The sequence below is a fragment of the Ascaphus truei genome, chromosome 22 (genome assembly GCF_040206685.1).
Source record: "Ascaphus truei isolate aAscTru1 chromosome 22, aAscTru1.hap1, whole genome shotgun sequence".
NCBI lineage: Eukaryota > Metazoa > Chordata > Amphibia > Anura > Ascaphidae > Ascaphus > Ascaphus truei.
The window spans coordinates 6238276-6264195 of NC_134504.1; the positions used below are offsets into that span (position 1 = coordinate 6238276).

Here is a 25920-nt window from a genome sequence, read left to right on the forward strand (position 1 = left end):
GTCTCCCATCAGCATCATGAGAGCTGGGGGGAGAGACAGACATTCCCAGGCAGGGGTCTCTGCGTGTGTGGGACCCCCGGGATACACACGCTACAAGCGCTTGCGGTGATGCGACATTCACAGGCAGGGGTCTCTGCGTGTGTGGGACCCCCGGGATACACACGCTACAAGCGCTTGCGGTGATGCGACATTCACAGACAGGGGTCTCTGCGTGTGTGGACCCCTGGGATACACACGCTACAAGCGCTTGCGGTGATGCGACATTCACAGACAGGGGTCTCTGCGTGTGGGGGACCCCCGGGATACACACGCTACAAGCGCTTGCGGTGATGCGACATTCACAGACAGGGGTCTCTGCGTGTGGGGGACCCCCGGGATACACACGCTACAAGCGCTTGCGGTGATGCGACATTCACAGACAGGGGTCTCTGCGTGTGGGGGACCCCCGGGATACACACGCTACAAGCGCTTGCGGTGATGCGACATTCACAGCATAGTCATGAAGTTGTGAAACTCGCACTCATACGGAACATGCTGGCAAAGTTGACACAATACGTACACACAAAGTGGGCACTCACGCAACATACTCCATGAAGTTGCCACACTCACAATACGCACTCATGAAGATGACACATATTCATGAAGTTGTGAGACTAATACGGCACATACTCACGAAGTTGACCCATTACACACTCAAAGTTGGCATAGGTACTCATGAAGTTGACACAATACATACTCACACTATGTACTCACAAGTTGACACTCGCAGTACAAAAATCGTGACGTTGAAACTCACACAATACGCACTGGTGAAGGCGACACCCACACTCGCTATACGTACTCAGGAAGTTGACACACATGAAGTTGACACTCGCACTCACAGTACGTACTCATGAAGTTGACACTCGCACTCACACAGTACGTACTCATGAAGTTCACACTCACACAGTACGTACTCATGAAGTTGACACTTGCACTCACACAGTACGTACTCATGAAGTTGACACTCACACTCACACAGTACGTACTCATGAAGTTGACACTCGCACTCACACAGTACGTACTCATGAAGTTGACACTTGCACTCACACAGTACGTACTCATGAAGTTGACCGTCGCCTGTTCGTTCAGCTCCTTGTCTGTGTAATTAATTAGAGACTCCTGGATTGGAACCTACAGAAAGAGAGGGGGAAATGAGGAGCCCTGTATAAAGGTTTCGGGGGGTGTCAGGGTTTCAAGGATGCGATGGATCTATACTCACTTTCGTGTGCTGCACCAACTCCAACGCCTTCTTCCCTTCAGCAACCATTCCCTTCCAGCCAAGCCTGAGAATGACATGGGGGCAGTGAGAGGGTGACAAGGACATGGGGTGGTGTATACACATACATGGGTGGTGGGGGAAGGGGGGGTCACTCACATGGTCTGTGGCTCCCGGAAATGCTTCAGTGCAAACTCCACCATGGTATACTGCGTAGCATCGGTGGGAGGAGGCGATGGGCTGTCTGGGGATATTGACCCATCACTCTGCGGAGCACTCTGACATAACGAGACAGGAGGTGGGGCGATTAGGGCACCGGGTAATTATAGGTACAATTAACTACTTGTTCTTGGTGGATTACTTCTGCTTATTTTCACTCTGTCCCAAAACTGAGATGGTTACACGAGATAATTACTACATCATCGCCAGATATATCATCAATATATCGGTCCATCCGTCTCTTAAAACATGATAAAATACAGAATAGAGAGATCCGCCCTGACAGACCTTGTGCTCTCTGCTCATGCTCCTTTTCGGGGAGGGACTTCCCAGGCTTTTCTTGTAATCCCCCTTCCGCTCCAGCACCGTGAAATAATCCGGAGCTGCCGCCGGCTGCACCGTGCGGGAGGGGAACAGCCCAGAGCGCCCTCCAATGGAACCAAACTGCCATCCTGTGGGGGGAGATGGTTGCAGTTATTAGGAGTCTGCCCAGTAACATGACAAGATAACCCTCCTATTTACCACCCCGAGGGGCAGGAAGACGAGTTTTGGAGTGAAATCTCTGCTCCATGTCTACTGCTTCCCGACCACAACACCCGGCTATAAAAACAAGCTCGTACTGCCAGTGATGTCATAACAAGCTGTACTCCCGGTGATGTCATATGCTGTACTGCCAGTGATGTCATAACATGCGTACTAGGAAGTGACGCGGACAGGAGCAACGAACACAATCCCCCCCCCCCCTCTCCACTCCCAGTCTGCTCCTCTCCCCTTCCTCCTTCACTCCCACTCATTTCCCATCTGCTCTCCATCCCAACCCCCACCGGGGGGTACCTGGCTGCAGCCCGTCCATCGGCAGCACCTTGATGATGTCACCCTTCTTGAAGTGGAGCAAGCTCTTGTCATCAGTGATGAAACTGCGCAAAGCGATCACGTGATTCGAATCCTGAGGTTAGAAGTACAGATTAACCCCTGCCGAGCTGGGTGTGGTGGGGGGAAGGGGGGTTATAGAGCTGGGTGGGGAGGGGGGATATAGGAGCTGGGTGGGGAGGGGGGATATAGGAGCTGGGTGGGGAGGGGGATATAGGAGCTGGGTGGGGAGGGGGGATATAGGAGCTGGGTGGGGAGGGGGGATATAGGAGCTGGGTGGGGAGGGGGGATATAGGAGCTGGGTGGGGAGGGGGGGATATAGGAGCTGGGTGGGGAGGGGGGATATAGGAGCTGGGTGGGGAGGGGGATATAGGAGCTGGGTGGGGAGGGGGGATATAGGAGCTGGGTGGGGAGGGGGATATAGGAGCTGGGTGGGGAGGGGGGATATAGGAGCTGGTTGGGGAGGGGGGATATAGGAGCTGGTTGGGGAGGGGGGATATAGGAGCTGGGTGGGGAGGGGGGATATAGGAGCTGGGTGGGGAGGGGGGATATAGGAGCTGGGTGGGGAGGGGGGATATAGGAGCTGGGTGGGGAGGGGGGATATAGGAGCTGGGTGGGGAGGGGGGATATAGGAGCTGGGTGGGGAGGGGGGATATAGGAGCAGGGTGGGGAGGGGGGATATAGGAGCTGGGTGGGGAGGGGGGATATAGGAGCTGGTTGGGGAGATGGGATATAGGAGCTGGGTGGGGAGGGGGGATATAGGAGCTGGGTTTGGGAGGAGGAGTATAGGAGCGGAGAGGGGGGTATAGTGGATGGGTTGGAGGGGGTATAGTGGATGGGTTGGTGGGGGGTATAGTGGATAGTTGGAGGGCGGGTATAGTGGTTGGGTTGGAGGGGGTATAGTGGATGGGTTGGAGGTGGTATAGTGGATGGGTTGGGAGGGTATAGGAGCTGGGTTTGGTAGGAGGTATAGGAGCTGGGTGGGGGATATGGGAGGGGAAGTATAGTGGATGGGTTGGGGGGTGTTGTGGATGGGTTGGGGGGGTATAGGAGCTGGGTTGGGGGGTATAGGAGCAGGGAGGGGGTATAGTGGATGGGTTGGGGGGGGTATAGTGGATGAGTTGGTGGGGGGGTATAGTGGATGGGTTGGAGGGGGTATAGTGGATGGGTTGGTGGGGGTATAGTGGATGGGTTGGAGGGGGGGGTATAGTGGATGAGTTGGAAGGGGGTATAGTGGATGGGTTGGAGGGGGGTATAGTGGATGGGTTGGAGGGCGGGTATAGTGGATGGGTTGGAGGGGGGTATAGTGGGCGGGTTGGTGGGGGGTATAGTGGATGGGTTGGAGGGGGGTATAGTGGATGGGTTGGTGGGGGGGTATAGTGGATGGGTTGGTGGGGGGTATAGTGGATGGGCTGGGGGGGGTATAGTGGATGGGTTGGTGGGGGGGTATAGTGGATGGGTTGGTGGGGGGTATAGTGGATGGGTTGGAGGGCGGGTATAGTGGATGAGTTGGAGGGGGGTATAGTGGATGAGTTGGTGGGGGGGTATAGTGGATGGGTTGGTGGGGGGGTATAGTGGATGGGCCGGGGGGGGTATAGTGGGTGAGTTGGAGGGGGGTATAGTGGATGAGTTGGTGGGGGGGTATAGTGGATGGGTTGGTGGGGGGGTATAGTGGATGGGCCGGGGGGGGTATAGTGGGTGGGTTGGTGGGGGGTATAGTGGATGGGTTGGAGGGGGGTATAGTGGATGGGTTGGTGGGGGGGTATAGTGGATGGGCTGGGGGGGTATAGTGGATGGGTTGGTGGGGGGTATAGTGGATGGGTTGGTGGGGGGGTATAGTGGATGGGTTGGTGGGGGGGGTATAGCGGATGGGCTGGGGGGTATAGTGGATGGGCTGGGGGGGGTATAGTGGATGGGCTGGGGGGGGTATAGTGGATGGGTTGGTGGGGGGGTATAGCGGATGGGCTGGGGGGGGTATAGTGGATGGGCTGGGGGGGGGTATAGTGGATGGGTTGGGGGGGGGTATAGTGGATGGGTTGGTGGGGGGGTATAGTGGATGGGTTGGTGGGGGGGTATAGTGGATGGGCTGGGGGGGTATAGTGGATGGGCTGGGGGGGTGTATATGTGCTGTCAGTGCCCCTGTGCGACCCTCCTTGTCACCTTGAGCAGCTCCTGCAGGAACAGATCCACCAGAGCCTTGAGCTGCGGAGCTTTGTCCGAGTGCAGGAGAAGGTCCTCTGTGCACAGCGAGAAGCACAGAGCGCCCGGGCCCCGCCGCTCCACCGCCAGGATGTCCGCAAAGCTGCAGCGGGCAGAGAACCCAGTATATAGTGCTACCGGATACACGATGACCGTATATACACTGCTACCCATATACTGACCCGGATACATGAGGACTGGATATAGACTGCTACCCATATACTGACCCGGATACATGAGGACTGGATATAGACTGCTACCCATATACTGACCCAGATATATACAGGGACCCGGATATACCCCCCCCCCCCCCCCCCACCTGTAGCTGCACAGGGTCTTCAGGTGTCTCTGCTGGATTCCTGTCGCAGACACCTCCCTCAGGAGTCGGATCCCACGGTGAGTAACTCCCAGAAACTGCAGGTCACTCCCGTCCTGCAGCTGTGAACACGCAGAGCATCACACGCATGTGCAGAGGCCCACGTACACCATCACACGCATGTGCAGAGGCCCACGCACACCATCACATGCACACATACAGAGCATCATATGCATGTGCAGAGGCCCACGCACAGCATCACATGCACACACACACAGCATCACACGCATGTGCAGAGGCCCACGCACAGCATCACATGCACACATACACAGCATCACACGCATGTGCAGAGGCCCACGTACAGCATCACATGCACACACACACAGCATCACACGCATGTGCAGAGGCCCACGCACAGCATCACATGCACACACACAGCATCACATGCACACACACACAGCATCACACGCATGTGCAGAGGCCCACGCACAGCATCACATGCACACACACACAGAGCATCACACGCATGTGCAGAGGCCCCACATACACCATCACATGCACACACACACACACAGCATCACACGCATGTGCAGAGGCCCCACATACACCATCACATGCACACATACAGAGCATCATATGCATGTGCAGAGGCCCACGCACAGCATCACACGCATGCGCAGAGCCCCACGTACACCATCACATGCACACACACACACACATAGCATCACACGCATGCGTAGAGCCCCACATACGCCATCACATGCACACACACACAGAGCATCACACGCATGCGCAGAGCCCCACGTACACCATCACATGCACACACACAGCATCACACGCATGCGCAGAGCCCCACGTACACCATCACATGCACACACACACACACAGCATCACACGCATGTGCAGAGGCCCACATACGCCATCACATGCACACACACACAGAGCATCACACGCATGCGCAGAGCCCCACGTACACCATCACATGCACACACACAGCATCACACGCATGCGCAGAGCCCCACGTACACCAACACATGCATCACACACAAGCGCAGAGCATCACGCCCCCCTGCTGCACTCACAGAGACAGGGAAGAGGCGAGAGAAGTAATTCTCCCAGTTGTCCCGTGCGGCGATAACTATGCGTTTCTTTATGTTGTCCTCGGAGATGGAGCTGGCGTCAGTCCCCACCTGGAACTCGGCTGCAGGCAGAGAGGGAGAGCTGATCAATACTGATCAATAACATCCAGGGATCAGGCCCCAAGCCATCCCTCATCAATACCCTATGGAAATACTCCTCTGTGCCAATCATGATGTTTCCTGATCACACAACTTAATCCTAATCAATAATGATATCTTGGGAGGCTTTGCACTCCTCACTCACTCAGAAGGTCCCTCATCTTCCTCCTCTCTTCCCGGGTCAATCTGAGGCCAGAGTTCGAAAACGTGTCCCGAATTATCTGGGGAGACCAGAGAGGGTGACAGGCCCCAGTGATACCACAAGACCCCTAAAACTCCAACAATACTCACACTGACCCAAACCCCAACACTCACAGTGACATAACCCCAACAATCACAGTGACATAAACCCCAACACTCACCCTCAGTGACATAAACCCTCACTCTCTCAGTGACATAAAACCCAACACTCACCCTCAGTGACATAAACACCAACACTCACCCTCCAGTGACATAAACCCTCAACTCTCTCAGTGACATAAAACCCAACACTCACCCTTAGTGACATAAACCCTCACACTTAGTGACATAAACACCAACACTCACCCTCAGTGACATAAACCCTCACTCTCTCAGTGACATAAACACCAACACTCACCCTCAGTGACATAAACCCTCACTCTCTCAGTGACATAAACCCCAACACTCACCCTCAGTGACATAAACCCTCACTCTCTCAGTGACATAAAACCCAACACTCACCCTCAGTGACATAAACCCTCACTCTCTCAGTGACATAAACACCAACACTCACCCTCAGTGACATAAACCCTCACTCTCAGTGACATAAACACCAACACTCACCCTCAGTGACATAAACCCTCACACTTAGTGACATAAACACCAACACTCACCCTCACAGTGACATAAACACCAACACTCACAGTGACATAAACCCCAACACTGACCCTCACACTCTGTGGAAAAAAAATACAACCCCAACACTGACACTCGCACACAGTGACAAAAACTCCAACACTCACACTGACCCCAACACCACTCACACTGACAGCTAATCCCCAGAGATTTTAAAGATCAATCTCATGAACTCAACATTCACCCACCCAGACAACCCAACTATCGGGAAACCCCACAGCCTCCAACACCGAGATCCCGCCCCCCATATACCTGGTCACCCCCCCTCCCCACCCCCATTATACCTGGTCACCCCCCCTCCCCCACCCCCATATACCTGGTCACCCCCCCCTCCCCCCACCCCCATATACCTGGTCACCCCCCCTCCCCACCCCCATATACCTGGTCACCCCCCTCCCCACCCCCATATACCTGGTCACCCCCCTCCCCACCCCCATATACCTGGTCACCCCCCCTCCCCCACCCCCATATACCTGGTCACCCCCCCTCCCCCACCCCCATATACCTGGTCACCCCCCCCTCCCACACCCCAATATACCTGGTCACCCCCCCTCCCCACCCCCATATACCTGGTCACACAGGAGGTTCAGGCAGTATGGGTGAGTAAATCTCTCCTTGGGATAGAACAGCTGTAGGGAAAGAATGAGACGGAGGGGTTATACTACTACTACCTGGGGGGAGGAGTTATACTACTACTACCTGGGGGAGGAGTTATACTACTACTACCTGGGGGGAGGAGTTATACTACTACTACCTGGGGGGAGGAGTTATACTACTACTACCTGGGGGGAGGAGTTATACTAAATACACCTGGGGGGAGGAGTTATACTACTACTACCTGGGGGAGGAGTTATATACTACTACTGGGGGAGGAGTTATACTACTACTACCTGAGGGAGGAGTTATACTACTACTACCTGGGGGAGGAGTTATACTACTACTACCTGCTAGGGAGGAGTTATACTACTACTACCTGGGGGGAGGAGTTATACTACTACTACCTGGGGGGAGGCGTTATACTACTACTACTACCTGGGGGGAGGAGTTATACTAATACTACCTGGGGGGAGGAGTTATACTACTACTACCTGGGGGAGGAGTTATACTAATACTACTATACCTGGGGGGAGGAGTTATACTACTACTACTACCTGGGGGGAGGAGTTATACTACTACTACCTGGGGAGGAGTATACTACTACACCTGGGGGAGGAGTTATACTACTACTACCCTGGGGGAGGAGTTATACTACTAGCTACCTGAGGGAGGAGTTATACTAATAACTACCTGGGGGAGGAGTTATACTACTACTACCAGGGGGGGAGGAGTTATACTACTACTACCTGGGGGAGGAGTTATACTACTACTACTACCTGGGGGAGGAGTTATACTTACTACTACCTGGGGGAGGAGTTATACTACTACTACTACCTGGGGGAGGAGTTATACTACTACTACCTGGGGGAGGAGTTATACTACTACTACTTGGGGAGGAGTTATACTACTACTACTACCTGGGGGAGGAGTTATACTACTACTACCTGGGGGAGGAGTTATACTACTACTACCTGGGGGAGGAGTTATACTACTACTACCTGGGGGAGGAGTTATACTACTACTACCTGGGGGAGGAGTTGTACTACTACTACCTGGGGGAGGAGTTATACTACTACTACCTGGGGGAGGAGTTATACTACTACTACCTGGGGGGAGGAGTTATACTACTACTACCTGGGGGAGGAGTTATACTACTACTACTACCTGGGGGAGGAGTTATACTACTACTTGCTAGGGAGGAGTTATACTACTACTACCTGGGGGGGACGAGTTATACTACTAATACCTGGGGGGAGGAGTTATACTACTACTACCTGGGGGGAGGAGTTATACTACTACTACCTGGGGGGAGGAGTTATACTACTACTACCTGGGGGAGGAGTTATACTACTACTACCTGGGGGGAGGAGTTATACTACTACTACCTGGGGGGGAGGAATTATACTACTACTACCTGGGGGAGGAGTTATACTACTACTACCTGGGGGATGGAGAGGAGTTAGACCAGGCCTGCACAACACCAGTCCTCGAGGGCCGCAAACAGGTCAGGTTTTCAGGATAACCCTACTTCAGCACAGCTGGCTCAATTAGTGGCTCAGTCTGAGCCACTAATTGAGCCAGCTGTGCTGAAGTAGGGATATCCTGAAACCTGGCCTGTTTGTGGCCCTCGAGACTGGTGTTGTGCAGGCCTGAGTTAGACTAATACCTGGTGGGGGAGGAGTTAAACTACTACCTGGGGGGAGGAGTTATACTAATACCTGGTGGGGGAGGAGTTATACTTCTACCTGGAGGGAGGAGTTATACTAATACCTGGGGGAGGAGTTATACTAATACCTGGGGGAGGAGTTATACTAATACCTGGGGGAGGAGTTATACTACCTGGGGGGAGTTATATTAATACCTGGGGGGAGGAGTTATATTAATACCTGGGGGGAGGAGTTATATTAATACCTGGGGGGAGGAGTTATACTACCTGGGGGGAGGAGTTATACTACATAGGGGGAGGAGTTATACTACCTGGGGGAGGAGTTATACTAATACCTGGGGGTGAGGGGGTGTCATTGTTTAGGGTTACCCTTTGGGGTGAGATATTTGACGTTACCTCCTTGCGCACAAACAGACTCCAGGAGACGTCACCGTATGAGAAGAAGACGCTAGCAGTCGGCTTGCTGAGATAAGACTTCACGGAGCGGTCACCTTCAAGAGAGCGTCCTGAGAGCGTGAGAGAGAGCGCAAGGGTGAGATCGAGGGAGGAGAGAGGGTGAGAGAGAGAGCGCCAGGGTGAGAGAGAGCGCCAGGGTGAGAGAGAGAGCGCCAGGGTGAGAGAGGGATCGCGAGGGTGAGAGCGAAGGAGAGCAAGGGAGGGAGAGAGAGTGCGAGGGAGGAGGCGAGGGTGAGAGAGAGCAGGGAAGAGGGTGAATGGGGAGGAGATAGTGGGAGGGTGAGTGGGGTGGGGTTGTAGGGTGAGTGTGGGAGGGGTGATAGGGTGAGTGTGGTGGGAGATGATAGGGAGAGTGGGGGAGGCGAAAGGGAGAGTGTGGGGGAGGCGATAGGGAGAGTGTGGGGGAGGCGATAGGGTGAGTGTGGGGAAGGCGATAGGGTGAGTGTGGGGGAGGCGATAGGGAGAGTGTGGGGGAGGCGGTAGGGAGAGTGTGGGGGAGGCGATAGGGAGAGTGTGGGGGAGGCGAAAGGGAGAGTGTGGGGGAGGCGATAGGGAGAGTGTGGGGGAGGCGATAGGGTGAGTGGAGGGGTGATGATAGGGAGAGTGTGGGGGAGGCGATAGGGTGAGTGGGGGGGGTGATGATAGGTGAGTGGGGGGGAGGCGATAGGGTGAGTGGGGGGGAGGCGATAGGGTGAGTGTGGGGGAGGCGATAGGGTGAGTGGGGAGGGGTGATAGGGTGAGTGTAGGAGGGGTGATAGGGTGAGTGTGGGAGGGGTGATAGGGTGAGTGTGGGGGGGTGATAGGGTGAGTGTGGGGGGGTGATAGGGTGAGTGTGGGAGGGGTGATAGGGTGAGTGGGGGGTGGTGATAGGGTGAGTGGGGGGGTTATAGGGTGATAGTGTGAGTGTGGGAGGGGTTGATAGGGTGAGTGTGGTGGGAGATGATAGGGTGCGTGTGGGGGAGATGATAGGGTGAGTGTGGTGGGAGATGATAGGGTGAGTGTGGGAGGGATAATAGGGTGAGTGTGGGAGGGGTAATAGGGTGAGTGTGGAGGGGTAATAGGGTGAGTGTGGGAAGTGTAATAGGGCGAGTGTGGGATGGGTAATAGGGTGAGTGTGGGGAGGGGTTCATAGGGTAAGTGGGGGGGGTTGATAGAGCAAGTGGGGGGTTGATAGGGTAAGTGTGGGGGGGGGTGATAGGGTGAGTGTGGGGGAAGAAAGCTCAGTAAGGGAGGGGGTGAGAGACTGGACAGAACGAGTCAAAGAACAGACAGGGGACCCCTCACCTGCCCCTCTTGGGGACTGCAGGATGGGGGCCTGTGTGTCTGGGGGTGGCGGGATGAAAGTGGGGGGTGTCTGGAGTTTGGGAGGGGGGTACAAACAGCCCTAATAGGGGCTTCTGCTTTTCCCGGATAGAGTTGGACATCTCGCTCTGCTTCACCGGGGGAGAATCGGGGGGAGAATCGCAGGGATCCTGGGGGAGAAAGGAAAGCTGCTGAGTTTAATGAATAGTTTTCCCTCACAGCCCCTATCAATGTATATATACACCGCATATACACCCCCCCCACTATACCACACTGCCCCCCCCCCACTATACCACACTGCCCCCCCCCACTATACCACACTGGCCCCCCCCCCCCCCCACTATACCACACTGCCCCCCCCACTATACCACACTGCCCCCCCCACTATACCACACTATCCACCCCCCACTATACCACACTGCCCCCCCACTATACCACACTGCCCCTCCCACTATACCACACTGCCCCCCCACTATACCACACTGCCCCCCCCCACTATACCACACTGCCCCCCCCCACTATACCACACTGCCCCCCCCCCACTATACCACACTGCCCCCCCCACTATACCACACTGCCCCCCCCCCACTATACCACACTGCCCCCCCCACTATACCACACTGCCCCCCCACTATACCACACTGCCCCCCCCACTATACCACACTGCCCCCCCACTATACCACACTGCCCCCCCCCACTATACCACACTGCCCCCCCCACTATACCACACTGCCCCCCCCACTATACCACACTGCCCCCCCCACTATACCACATTGCCCCCCCCACTATACCACACAGCCCCTATCAATGTATATATACACCGCATATACACCCCACCCCCACTATACCACACTGCCACCCCCCCACTATACCACACAGTCCCTATCAATGTGTATATACACACCGCACATACACCCCCCCCACTATACCACATACACTGCCCCCCCACTATACCACACTGCCCCCCCCACTATACCACACAGCCCCTATCAATGTATATACACACCGCACATACACCCCCCCACTATACCACACTGCCCCCCCCAATATACCACACTGCCCCCCCACTATACCACACTGCCCCCCCCCACTATACCACACTGCCCCCACTATACCACACTGCCCCCCACTATACCACACTGCCCCCCACTATACCACACTGCCCCCCACTATACCACACTGCCCCCCCCCCACTATACCACACAGCCCCTATCAATGTATATACGCACACCGCACATACACCCCCCCACTATACCACACTGCCCCCAACTATACCACACTGCCCCCCACTATACCACACTGCCCCCCCACACTATACCACACTGCCCCCCACACTATACCACACTGCCCCCACACTATACACACTGCCCCCCACACTATACCACACTGCCCCCCACACTATACCACACTGCCCCCCCACTACACCACACAGCCCCTATCATTGTATATATACACCGCATATACACCCCCCCCACTATACCACACTGCCCCCCCCACTATACCACACTGCCCCCCCCCACTATACCACACTGCCCCCCCCACTATACCACACTGCCCCCCCCACTATACCACACTGCCATCACACTATACCACACTGCCCCCCACTATACCACACTGCCCCCCACACTATACCACACTGCCCCCCACACAATACCACACAGCCCCCCCAACTATACCACACAGCCCCTATCAATGTATATATACCGCACATACACTGCCCCCCACTATACCACACTGCCCCCCCACTATACCACACAGGCCCCCCCACTATACCACACAGCCCCCCCACTATACCACACAGCCCCCCCACTATATCACACAGCCCCTATCAATGTGTATATACACCGCACATAGACCCCCCCCCACTATACCACACAGCCCCCCCCACTATACCACACTGCCCCCCCACTATACCACACTGCCCCCCCACTATACCACACTGCCCCCCCACTATACCACACTGCCCCCCCCACTATACCACACTGCCCCCCCCCACTATACCACAGCCCCTATCAATGTATATATACACCGCACATACACCCCCCCCCACTATACCACACAGCCCCCCCCACTATACCACACTGCCCCCCCCACTATACCACACAGCCCCCCCCACTATACCACACAGCCCACCCACTATACCACACAGCCCCTATCAATGTGTATATACACCGCACATACACTCGCCCCCCCCACTATACCACTGCCCCCCCCACTATACCACACAGCACGCTTCCTGCACCACACGCCCCCCCACTTTACTGCTACACCTATACTTCCCCCCACCCACTATACCACACTGCCACACCACATGCCCTCCCACTACACCACACTACCCCCCCCCCACTATACACACTGCCCCGCTCCCTGCACCACACCCCCCCACTACACTACTACACCCACACTACCCTACCCCCACTATACCACACTGTCCGCTCCCTGCACCACACCCCCCCCCCACTATATCACACTGCCCGCTCCCTGCACCACACCCCCCCCCCACTATATCACACTGCCCGCTCCCTGCACCACACACCCCCACTACACTACTACACCCACACTACCCACCCCCACTATACCACACTGCCCGCTCCCTGCTCCACACGCCCCCCCACTATAACACACTGCCCGCTCCCTGCACCACACCCCCCCACTACACTACTACAACACACACTACCCCACCCCCCACTATACCACACTGCCCGCCTCCTGCACCACACGCCCCCCCACTATAACACACTGCCCGCTCCCTGCACCACACGCCCCCCCACTATAACACACTGCCCGCTCCCTGCACCACACCCCCCCCCACTATATCACACTGCCCGCTCCCTGCACCACACCCCCCCCCCCACTATATCACACTGCCCGCTCCCTGCACCACACCCCCCCACTACACTACTACACCCACACTACCCCACCCCCACTATACCACACTGCCCGCTCCCTGCTCCACACGCCCCCCCACTATACCACACTGCCCGCTCCCTGCACCACAGCCCCCCACTACACTACTACACCCACACTACCCTACCCCCACTATACCACACTGTCCGCTCCCTGCACCACACCCCCCCCCCCACTATATCACACTGCCCGCTCCCTGCACCACACCCCCCCCCACTATATCACACTGCCCGCTCCCTGCACCACACACCCCCACTACACTACTACACCCACACTACCCCACCCCCACTATACCACACTGCCCGCTCCCTGCTCCACACGCCCCCCCACTATAACACACTGCCCGCTCCCTGCACCACACCCCCCCACTACACTACTACACCCACACTACCCCACCCCCACTATACCACACTGCCCGCCTCCTGCACCACACGCCCCCCACTATAACACACTGCCGCTCCCTGCACCACACGCCCCCCCACTATAACACACTGCCCGCTCCCTGCACCACACCCCCCCCCCACTATATCACACTGCCCGCTCCCTGCACCACACCCCCCCCCCCACTATATCACACTGCCCGCTCCCTGCACCACACCCCCCCACTACACTACTACACCCACACTACCCCACCCCCACTATACCACACTGCCCGCTCCCTGCTCCACACGCCCCCCCACTATAACACACTGCCCGCTCCCTGCACCACACCCCCCCACTACACTACTACACCCACACTACCCCACCCCCACTATACCACACTGCCCGCCTCCTGCACCACACGCCCCCCACTATAACACACTGCCCGCTCCCTGCACCACACGCCCCCCCACTACAATACTACACCCACACTACCCCACCCCACTATACCACACAGCCCGCTCCCTGCACCACACGCCCCCACTATACTGCTACATTCACACTGCCCCCCCACTACCCTGCAAGCCCTCCACTACACACTGCCCCCACTATACCACACTGCCCCCCCCCACTACACCTCCAAATACACTGCAACCCCCCCACTTTAACCACTGTCCCCTCACTATAGCACACTACCGCTCCCACACCCCAATGCCTCCCACACTACACCTCCCCCCCACTACTACACCTCACCCCCACTCCTACACCTCACCCTCCAACTATATGTCACCTCCCACCAAACCGCACGAGACTGCATCCCCCCATTGCCCTCCCCCTATACCACACTGCAACCTCCCCACCCCCTTCCCCCCCTCCCCCCACAGACACACACACGCTTCACCACATTGTAATCCCCCCTTTATTAAACCACAAAACCCCCATCTCCCAGTCCCTGGGCCCGGTCTCACTGGTGGGGGGCTCCCAGCCATCCTAAGCCGCTCCAGTGCCTCCTGTTTGGGGTCTTTCTTCTTCAGGAAGCTCTGCATCGGCCTCCTGCAGGTAGAGGGGGGATTACACACCATCCCCGAGGCCTCCAAAATAACTAGAGTCCCCGATTGGCTGTTATCTGGTTCGCTGTAGCCTGATTGGCTTGTCTCTGGCTCCACCCCAATTGGCTGTCCTCTCTGCCTCCCTCCTAGTTGGCTGTTCTGTCTCTCCCCTGATTGGCTGTTCTGTCTCTCCCCTGATTGGCTGTTCTGTCTCTCCCCTGATTGGCTGTTCTGTCACTCCTCTGATTGGCTGTTCTGTCACTCCCCCTGATTGGCTGTTCTGTCTCCCCCCTGATTGGCTGTTCTGTCTCCCCACTGATTGGCTGTTCTGTCTCCCCCCTGATTGGCTGTTCTGTCTCCCCCCTGATTGGCTGTTCTGTCTCTCCCCTGATTGGCTGTTCCCTCACCTGAGTGGCTCGAAGGGTTTCGGCTCCACTGCGGGTCGGTTCTGATACATCTGATGATTTCGCGGATCTCTGGCTGGGTTCTGGTCTGGGGGGCCGGTTTGAGGGGCTTCACGCCCCCAGGCGTGGCGCCCTATTCCGAGACTTCGGCTTCTCAGGGGCAGGAGGGGGCTGAGCTGGGGGTGCCTGTGGGCGGGTCGGGGGGGCAGGGGCTGCAGGGGACAGACAAGGGCCTATATTTACTAAGCTGTGCTATTGTCAGACATCTTGTGGCCCCAGCAATGGCCGAGCACTGCTAAGTACACATGGCCCAGCACTGCCCTCCCTCCTCACCTGGTTGGGGCTCTGTACAGGGGGCTCCTCATCGCTTTCGGACCCCGTGCTGGGGAGAAGGATTTTGGACGGGGGTTGCACTGTCTTCACCCGGAACTCTTGATGTCCTGCAGAGAGAATGGGTGTTAATCATGTGTAGGGTCAGAGGGGCCCCCGGGGGTCCAGAACGACACATAAGCCCTTCCTTGAAGCCCTCTCACTGTGAGCTCGCAGCCTCCCCGGGAGACTCACCCATCTTTTGGAAGAACCGTCTCTTCTCCTGGAAAGTTTGTTGCTGCTGAGAATATTCAGACTCGTCCCCTGAATCGAAAACCTGGGGGTGGGAATCCCGTCTGTTACCACATTGCCCCTTCCCCGCAGAGCTCAGGAGCCCCCTCCCCCGCACAGCTCAGGAGCCCCCTCCCCCGCAGAGCTCAGGTGCCCCTCCCCCACAGAGCTCAGGAGCCCCCTCCCCCGCAGAGCTCAGGAGCCCCTCCCCCGCAGAGCTCAGGTGCCCCTCCCCCACCTTTGATTGGTTGTTACCTCTGGGACTGTCTGTGCCTTTCCAGTCTCGATCTCTGGGGTGGCTTTGGGGGCTGGGGGTCTTGAGGGAGCCCTGGTGGCAGGGGTTTCTTTGGGGGCCGGGGCTTGTTTGGGGGCAGGAGGGGTGGGGGCAGGAGAGGTGGGGGCAGGAGTGGGTTTAGGGGCAGGTTTTGGGGTGATGGAAGGAGGGGGAGAACGCTCCCTGGTCCGGCGGGGGGGATCCTGAAGACGTTGTGGCTGCTGCTGCTGAGAAAGCATTGTGGCCTGAAGGGTCATCTGCTGGGCCTGGGAACAAGGTGACCAGTGAGAACAGGACACACAGCACAGGGGGACACACAGCGGGACCAGGACTCAGCACAGGGGGACACAGAGGGACCAGGACACACAGCACAGGGGGACACAGAGGGACCAGGACACACAGCACAGGGGGACAGAGAAGGACCAGGACACACAGCACAGGGGGACACACAGCGGGACCAGGACTCAGCACAGGGGGACACAGAGGGACCAGGACACACAGCACAGGGGGACAGAGAGGGACCAGGACACACAGCACAGGGGGACAGAGAAGGACCAGGACACACAGCACAGGGGGACACACAGCGGGACCAGGACTCAGCACAGGGGGACACAGAGGGACCAGGACACACAGCACAGGGGGATACAGAGGGACCAGGACACACAGCACAGGGGGACAGAGAAGGACCAGGACACACAGCACAGGGGGACACACAGCGGGACCAGGACTCAGCACAGGGGGACACAGAGGGACCAGGACACACAGCACAGGGGGACACAGAGGGACCAGGACATGCAGCACAGGGGGACACAGAGGGACCAGGACACACAGCACAGGGGGACACAGAGGGACCAGGACACACAGCACAGGGGGACACAGAGGGACCAGGATACGCAGCACAGGAGGACACACAGCGGGACCAGGACACACAGCACAGGGGGACAGAGAGGGACCAGGACACAGCACAGGGGGACACAGGAGGGACCAGGACACACAGCACAGGGGGACACAGAGGGACCAGGACATGCAGCACAGGGGGGCACAGGAGGGACCAGGACACACAGCACAGGGGGACACAGGAGGGACCAGCACACACAGCACAGGGGGACACAGAGAGACCAGGACACACAGCACAGGGGGACACAGAGAGACCAGGACACACAGCACAGGGGGACACAGAGGGACCAGGACACACAGCACAGGGGGACAGAGAGGGACCAGGACACACAGCAAAAGGGGGACACACAGCGGGACCAGGACACACAGCACAGGGGGACACAGAGGGACCAGGACACACAGCACAGGGGGACACAGGAGGTACCAGGACACACAGCACAGGGGGACACAGGAGGGACCAGGACACACAGCACAGGGGGGCACAGGGGGACCAGGACACCGCACAGGGGGACACAGGAGGGACCAGGACACACAGCACAGGGGGACACAGGGGGACCAGGACACACAGCACAGGGGGACACAGGGGGACCAGGACACCGCACAGGGGGACACAGGAGGGACCAGGACACACAGCACAGGGGGACACAGGAGGGACCAGGACACACAGCACAGGGGGACACAGAGGAACCAGGACACACAGCACAGGGGGACACAGAGGGACCAGGACACACAGCATAGGGGGGCACACAGCACAGGGGGACACAGAGGGACCAGGACACACAGCACAGGGGGACACAGGACACACAGCACAGGGGGATACAGAGGGACCAGGACACACAGCACAGGGGGACACAGAGGGACCAGGACACACAGCACAGGGGGACAGAGAAGGACCAGGACACACAGCACAGGGGGACACAGAGGGACCAGGACACACAGCACAGGGGGATACAGAGGGACCAGGACACACAGCACAGGGGGACACAGGACACACAGCACAGGGGGATACAGAGGGACCAGGACACACAGCACAGGGGGACACAGAGGGACCAGGACACACAGCACAGGGGGGCACACAGCACAGGGGGGCACAGAGGGACCAGGACACACAGCACAGGGGGACACAGGACACACAGCACAGGGGGACACAGGAGGGACCAGGACACAGCACAGGGGGACACAGAGGGACCAGGACACACAGCACAGGGGGACACAGGGGGACCAGGACATGCAGCACAGGGGGACACAGAGGGACCAGGACACAGCACAGGGGGGCACAGAGGGACCAGGATACGCAGCACAGGGGGACACAGGACACACAGCACAGGGGGACAGAGAGGGACCAGGACACACAGCACAGGGGGACACAGAGGGACCAGGACACAGCACAGGGGGACAGAGAGGGACCAGGACACACAGCACAGGGGAACACAGAGGGACCAGGACACACAGCACAGGGGGACACAGGAGGGACCTGGACACACAGCACAGGGGGGCACAGAGGGACCAGGACACAGCACAGGGGGACAGAGAGGGACCAGGACACACAGCACAGGGGGACAGAGAGGGACCAGGACACACAGCACAGGGGGACACAGGAGTGACCTGGACACACAGCACAGGGGGACACAGAGGGACCAGGACACACAGCACAGGGGGACACAGAGGGACCAGGACACACAGCACAGGGGGACACAGGAGGGACCAGGACACAGCACAGGGGGACACAGAGGGACCAGGACACACAGCACAGGGGGACACAGAGGGACCAGGACACACAGCACAGGGGGACACAGAGGGACCAGGACACACAGCACAGGGGGACACAGAGGGACCAGGACACACAGCACAGGGGGACACAGAGGGACCAGGACACACAGCACAGGGGGACACAGGAGGGACCAGGACACAGCACAGGGGGACACAGAGGGACCAGGACACGCAGCACAGGGGGACACAGGGGGACCAGGACACAGCACAGGGGGACACAGAGGGACCAGGACACACAGCACAGGGGGACACAGGGGGACCAGGACACCGCACAGGGGGACACAGGAGGGACCAGGACACACAGCACAGGGGGACACAGAGGGACCAGGACACACAGCACAGGGGGACACAGAGGGACCAGGACACGCAGCACAGGGGGACACAGGGGGACCAGGACACAGCACAGGGGGACACAGGAGGGACCTGGACACACAGCACAGGGGGACACAGAGGGACCAGGACACACAGCACAGGGGGACACAGAGGGACCAGGACACACAGCACAGGGGGACACAGAGGGACCAGGACATGCAGCACAGGGGGACACAGAGGGACCAGGACACAGCACAGGGGGGCACAGAGGGACCAGGATACGCAGCACAGGGGGACACAGGGGGACCAGGACACACAGCACAGGGGGACAGAGAGGGACCAGGACACACAGCACAGGGGGACACAGAGGGACCAGGACACACAGCACATGGGGACAGAGAGGGACCAGGACACAGCACAGGGGGACAGAGAGGGACCAGGACACAGCACAGGGGGACAGAGAGGGACCAGGACACACAGCACAGGGGGACACAGGAGGGACCTGGACACACAGCACAGGGGGACCAGGACACAGCACAGGGGGACAGAGAGGGACCAGGACACACAGCACAGGGGGACACAGGAGTGACCTGGACACACAGCACAGGGGGACACAGAGGGACCAGGACACACAGCACAGGGGGACACAGAGGGACCAGGACACACAGCACAGGGGGACACAGGAGGGACCAGGACACAGCACAGGGGGACACAGAGGGACCAGGACACACAGCACAGGGGGACACAGAGGGACCAGGACACACAGCACAGGGGGACACAGAGGGACCAGGACACACAGCACAGGGGGACACAGAGGGACCAGGACACACAGCACAGGGGGACACAGAGGGTCCAGGACACACAGCACAGGGGGACACAGGAGGGACCAGGACACAGCACAGGGGGACACAGAGGGACCAGGACACACAACACAGAGGGACAAGGACACGCAGCACAGGGGGACACAGGGGGACCAGGACACAGCACAGGGGGACACAGAGGGACCAGGACACACAGCACAGGGGGACACAGGGGGACCAGGACACCGCACAGGGGGACACAGGAGGGACCAGGACACACAGCACAGGGGGACACAGAGGGACCAGGACACACAGCACAGGGGGACACAGAGGGACCAGGACACGCAGCACAGGGGGACACAGGGGGACCAGGACACAGCACAGGGGGACACAGGAGGGACCTGGACACACAGCACAGGGGGACCCAGAGGGACCAGGACACACAGCACAGGGGGACACAGAGGGACCAGGACACACAGCACAGGGGGACACAGAGGGACCAGGACATGCAGCACAGGGGGACACAGAGGGACCAGGACACAGCACAGGGGGGCACAGAGGGACCAGGATACGCAGCACAGGGGGACACAGGGGGACCAGGACACACAGCACAGGGGGACAGAGAGGGACCAGGACACACAGCACAGGGGGACACAGAGGGACCAGGACACACAGCACATGGGGACAGAGAGGGACCAGGACACAGCACAGGGGGACAGAGAGGGACCAGGACACAGCACAGGGGGACAGAGAGGGACCAGGACACACAGCACAGGGGGACACAGGAGGGACCTGGACACACAGCACAGGGGGACACAGAGGGACCAGGACACAGCACAGGGGGACAGAGAGGGACCAGGACACACAGCACAGGGGGACACAGGAGGGACCTGGACACACAGCACAGGGGGACACAGAGAGACCAGGACACACAGCACAGGGGGACACAGGAGGGACCAGGACACACAGCACAGGGGGACACAGGAGGGACCAGGACACACAGCACAGAGGGACCAGGACACACAGCACAAGGGGACACAGAGGGACCAGGACACACAGCACAGGGGGGCACAGAGGGACCAGGACACACAGCACAGGGGGGCACAGAGGGACCAGGACACACAGCACAGGGGGGCACAGAGGGACCAGGACACACAGCACAGAGGGACCAGGACACGCAGCACAGGGGGACACAGGAGGTACCAGGACACACAGCACAGGGGGACACAGAGGGACCAGGACACACAGCACAGGGGGACACAGAGAGACCAGGACACACAGCACAGGGGGGCACAGAGGGACCAGGACACACAGCACAGGGGGACACAGAGGGACCAGGACACACAGCACAGGGGGACACAGAGGGACCAGGACACACAGCACAGGGGGGCACAGAGGGACCAGGACACACAGCACAGGGGGGCACAGAGGGACCAGGACACACAGCACAGGGGGGCACAGAGGGACCAGGACACGCAGCACAGGGGGACACAGAGGGACCAGGACACGCAGCACAGGGGGGCACAGAGGGACCAGGACACGCAGCACAGGGGGACACAGAGGGACCAGGACACACAGCACAGGGGGACACAGAGGGACCAGGACACACAGCACAGGGGGACACAGGAGGGACCAGGACACACAGCACAGGGGGACACAGAGGGACCAGGACACACAGCACAGGGGGACACAGAGGGACCAGGATACGCAGCACAGGGGGACACAGGAGGTACCAGGACACACAGCACAGGGGGACACAGGAGGTACCAGGACACACAGCACAAGGGGACACAGAGGGACCAGGACACACAGCACAGGGGGGCACAGGGGGGCACAGAGGGACACAGAGGGACCAGGACACACAGCACAGGGGGGCACAGAGGGACCAGGACACACAGCACAGGGGGACACAGAGGGACCAGGACACACAGCACAGGGGGGCACAGAGGGACCAGGACACACAGCACAGGGGGGCACAGAGGGACCAGGACACACAGCACAGGGGGACACAGGAGGGACCAGGACACACAGCACAGGGGGACACAGAGGGACCAGGACACACAGCACAGGGGGGCACAGAGGGACCAGGACACACAGCACAGGGGGACACAGGAGGGACCAGGACACACAGCACAGGGGGACACAGAGGGACCAGGACACACAGCACAGGGGGACACAGAGGGACCAGGACACACAGCACAGGGGGGCACAGAGGGACCAGGACACACAGCACAGGGGGGCACAGAGGGACCAGGACACGCAGCACAGGGGGACACAGAGGGACCAGGACACGCAGCACAGGGGGGCACAGAGGGACCAGGACACGCAGCACAGGGGGACACAGAGGGACCAGGACACACAGCACAGGGGGACACAGAGGGACCAGGACACACAGCACAGGGGGACACAGGAGGGACCAGGACACACAGCACAGGGGGACACAGAGGGACCAGGACACACAGCACAGGGGGACACAGAGGGACCAGGATACGCAGCACAGGGGGACACAGGAGGTACCAGGACACACAGCACAGGGGGACACAGGAGGTACCAGGACACACAGCACAGGGGGACACAGAGGGACCAGGACACACAGCACAGGGGGGCACAGGGGGGCACAGAGGGACACAGAGGGACCAGGACACACAGCACAGGGGGGCACAGAGGGACCAGGACACACAGCACAGGGGGACACAGAGGGACCAGGACACACAGCACAGGGGGGCACAGAGGGACCAGGACACACAGCACAGGGGGGCACAGAGGGACCAGGACACACAGCACAGGGGGACACAGGAGGGACCAGGACACACAGCACAGGGGGACACAGAGGGACCAGGACACACAGCACAGGGGGACACAGAGGGACCAGGACACACAGCACAGGGGGGCACAGAGGGACCAGGACACACAGCACAGGGGGGCACAGAGGGACCAGGACACACAGCACAGGGGGGCACAGAGGGACCAGGACACACAGCACAGGGGGACACAGAGGGACCAGGATACGCAGCACAGGGGGACACAGGAGGTACCAGGACACACAGCACAGGGGGACACAGGAGGTACCAGGACACACAGCACATGGGGACACAGAGGGACCAGGACACACAGCACAGGGGGGCACAGGGGGGCACAGAGGGACCAGGACACACAGCACAGAGGGACCAGGACACGCAGCACAGAGGGACACAGGAGGTACCAGGACACACAGCACAGGGGGACACAGAGGGACCAGGACACACAGCACAGGGGGACACAGAGGGACCAGGACACACAGCACAGGGGGACACAGAGGGACCAGGACACACAGCACAGGGGGGCACAGAGGGTCCAGGACACACAGCACAGGGGGGCACAGAGGGACCAGGACACACAGCACAGGGGGGCACAGAGGGACCAGGACACGCAGCACAGGGGGACACAGAGGGACCAGGACACGCAGCACAGGGGGGCACAGAGGGACCAGGACACGCAGCACAGGGGGACACAGAGGGACCAGGACACACAGCACCGGGGGACACAGAGGGACCAGGACACACAGCACAGGGGGACACAGGAGGGACCAGGACACACAGCACAGGGGGACACAGAGGGACCAGGACACACAGCACAGGGGGACACAGAGGGACCAGGATACGCAGCACAGGGGGACACAGGAGGTACCAGGACACACAGCACAGGGGGACACAGGAGGTACCAGGACACACAGCACAGGGGGACACAGAGGGACCAGGACACACAGCACAGTGGGGCACAGGGGGGCACAGAGGGACACAGAGGGACCAGGACACACAGCACAGGGGGGCACAGAGGGACCAGGACACACAGCACAGGGGGACACAGAGGGACCAGGACACACAGCACAGGGGGGCACAGAGGGACCAGGACACACAGCACAGGGGGGCACAGAGGGACCAGGACACGCAGCACAGGGGGACACAGAGGGACCAGGACACGCAGCACAGGGGGGCACAGAGGGACCAGGACACGCAGCACAGGGGGACACAGAGGGACCAGGACACGCAGCACAGGGGGACACAGAGGGACCAGGACACAGACTCACCAGGAGCAGAGCCTGCTGGTTAATAAACGCCTGTTGTTGTGCCGCTAACTGCGTAGAATCCACAGTGGGCATCATCGGCTGTGACATCATCGGCTGTGACATCATCGGCTGTGACATCATCGGCTGTGACATCATCGGCTGTGACATCATCGGCTGTGACATCATCGGCTGTGGCATGTGCATCGGCTGTGACATCATCGGCTGTGGCATCATTGCTGCCAGGGGGGTCAGGGGTGAGACAGAAAATTCCTGAGCCCCCCCCCCGCTTCCACTGCTCTGGATCAGGCCCTGCAGGAGTTAGGTTACCCCCCTGAGACTCTGCTGCTGCCGGCCGGGTACTGACCACCTTTGCACTGCTACTTCCCTGCAATGTGTTCCCTTTCCTGGTCACCCCTTCACCCGCTCTCTATTTATCCAACTCATGTTTATCTCTCTGACCTCTGAAGTGGGAGGCTGACTCTGTGTGACCCTGGTCCCATTTCTTTATCTTCCTGTGCCTTGGGTGACATCAATTAGATTGTAAGCTCAGCGGGCGTGTACAGCACAGCGCCATCTCACCTGGCATAGAGGGCATCATTGGCACATTGCCCATACCTGGCATCATCCCGTTCATCATTGGCATGGAGTATGAGGGGACCTGCCCCATGCCCATGTACCCTACACACAGATTAGGAACGGTTATACCATTACACAGGTTACTGGGGTGTATATATATATATACACATACTGAGAACCATTACACAGGTTACTGGGGGGTATAGAGAGGTACCGAGTATCATTACACAGGTTACTGGGGTTATAGAGAGGTACTGAGTATCATTACCCAGTTTACTGGAGGTATATAGGAAGTACTGAGTATCATTACCCAGTTTACTGGAGATATATAGGAAGTACTGGGTATCATTACCAAGTTTACTGGAGGTATATAGGAAGTACTGAGTATCATTACCAAGTTTACTGGAGGTATATAGGAAGTACTGAGTATCATTACACAGGTTACTGGGGGTATATAGGAGGTACTATCATTACACAGGTTACTGGGGGTATATAGAGGTACTGAGTATCATTACACAGGTTACTGGGGGTATATATGAAGTACTGAGTATCATTACCCAGTTTACTGGAGGTATATAGGAAGTACTGAGTATCATTACCTAGTTTACTGGAGGTATATAGGAAGTACTGAGTATCATTACCCAGTTTACTGGAGGTATATAGGAAGTACTGAGTATCATTACACAGGTTACTGGGGGTATATAGGAGGTACTATCATTACACAGGTTACTGGGGGTATATAGAGGTACTGAGTATCATTACACAGGTTACTGGGGGTATATATGAAGTACTGAGTATCATTACCCAGTTTACTGGAGGTATATAGGAAGTACTGAGTATCATTACCCAGTTTACTGGAGGTATATAGGAAGTACTGAGTATCATTACCCAGTTTACTGGAGGTATATAGGAAGTACTGAGTATCATTA

The 25920-nt window shown here is 58.4% G+C and overlaps 1 protein-coding gene across 1 annotated transcript in view; it reads right to left on the reverse strand.

Annotated features, from left to right (window-relative positions):
• The window catches only part of MYO15B (myosin XVB), a 57058-nt gene that overhangs the window by 10326 nt on the left and 20812 nt on the right, over positions 1-25920 (reverse strand). The window contains exons 13-33 of the mRNA XM_075579625.1: positions 24995-25093; positions 24437-24651; positions 16573-16857; positions 16282-16363; positions 16051-16157; positions 15721-15950; positions 15233-15317; positions 11072-11167; positions 10980-11010; positions 9636-9745; positions 7546-7605; positions 6246-6321; positions 5945-6063; positions 4866-4984; positions 4508-4649; positions 2312-2423; positions 1766-1929; positions 1418-1536; positions 1262-1325; positions 1101-1173; positions 4-23 (exon numbers count right to left, since the gene is read on the reverse strand). Coding sequence (XP_075435740.1) covers positions 4-23; positions 1101-1173; positions 1262-1325; positions 1418-1536; positions 1766-1929; positions 2312-2423; positions 4508-4649; positions 4866-4984; positions 5945-6063; positions 6246-6321; positions 7546-7605; positions 9636-9745; positions 10980-11010; positions 11072-11167; positions 15233-15317; positions 15721-15950; positions 16051-16157; positions 16282-16363; positions 16573-16857; positions 24437-24651; positions 24995-25093 — 2408 coding nt within the window. The remainder of the gene's footprint in view (positions 1-3; positions 24-1100; positions 1174-1261; positions 1326-1417; positions 1537-1765; positions 1930-2311; positions 2424-4507; positions 4650-4865; positions 4985-5944; positions 6064-6245; positions 6322-7545; positions 7606-9635; positions 9746-10979; positions 11011-11071; positions 11168-15232; positions 15318-15720; positions 15951-16050; positions 16158-16281; positions 16364-16572; positions 16858-24436; positions 24652-24994; positions 25094-25920) is intronic.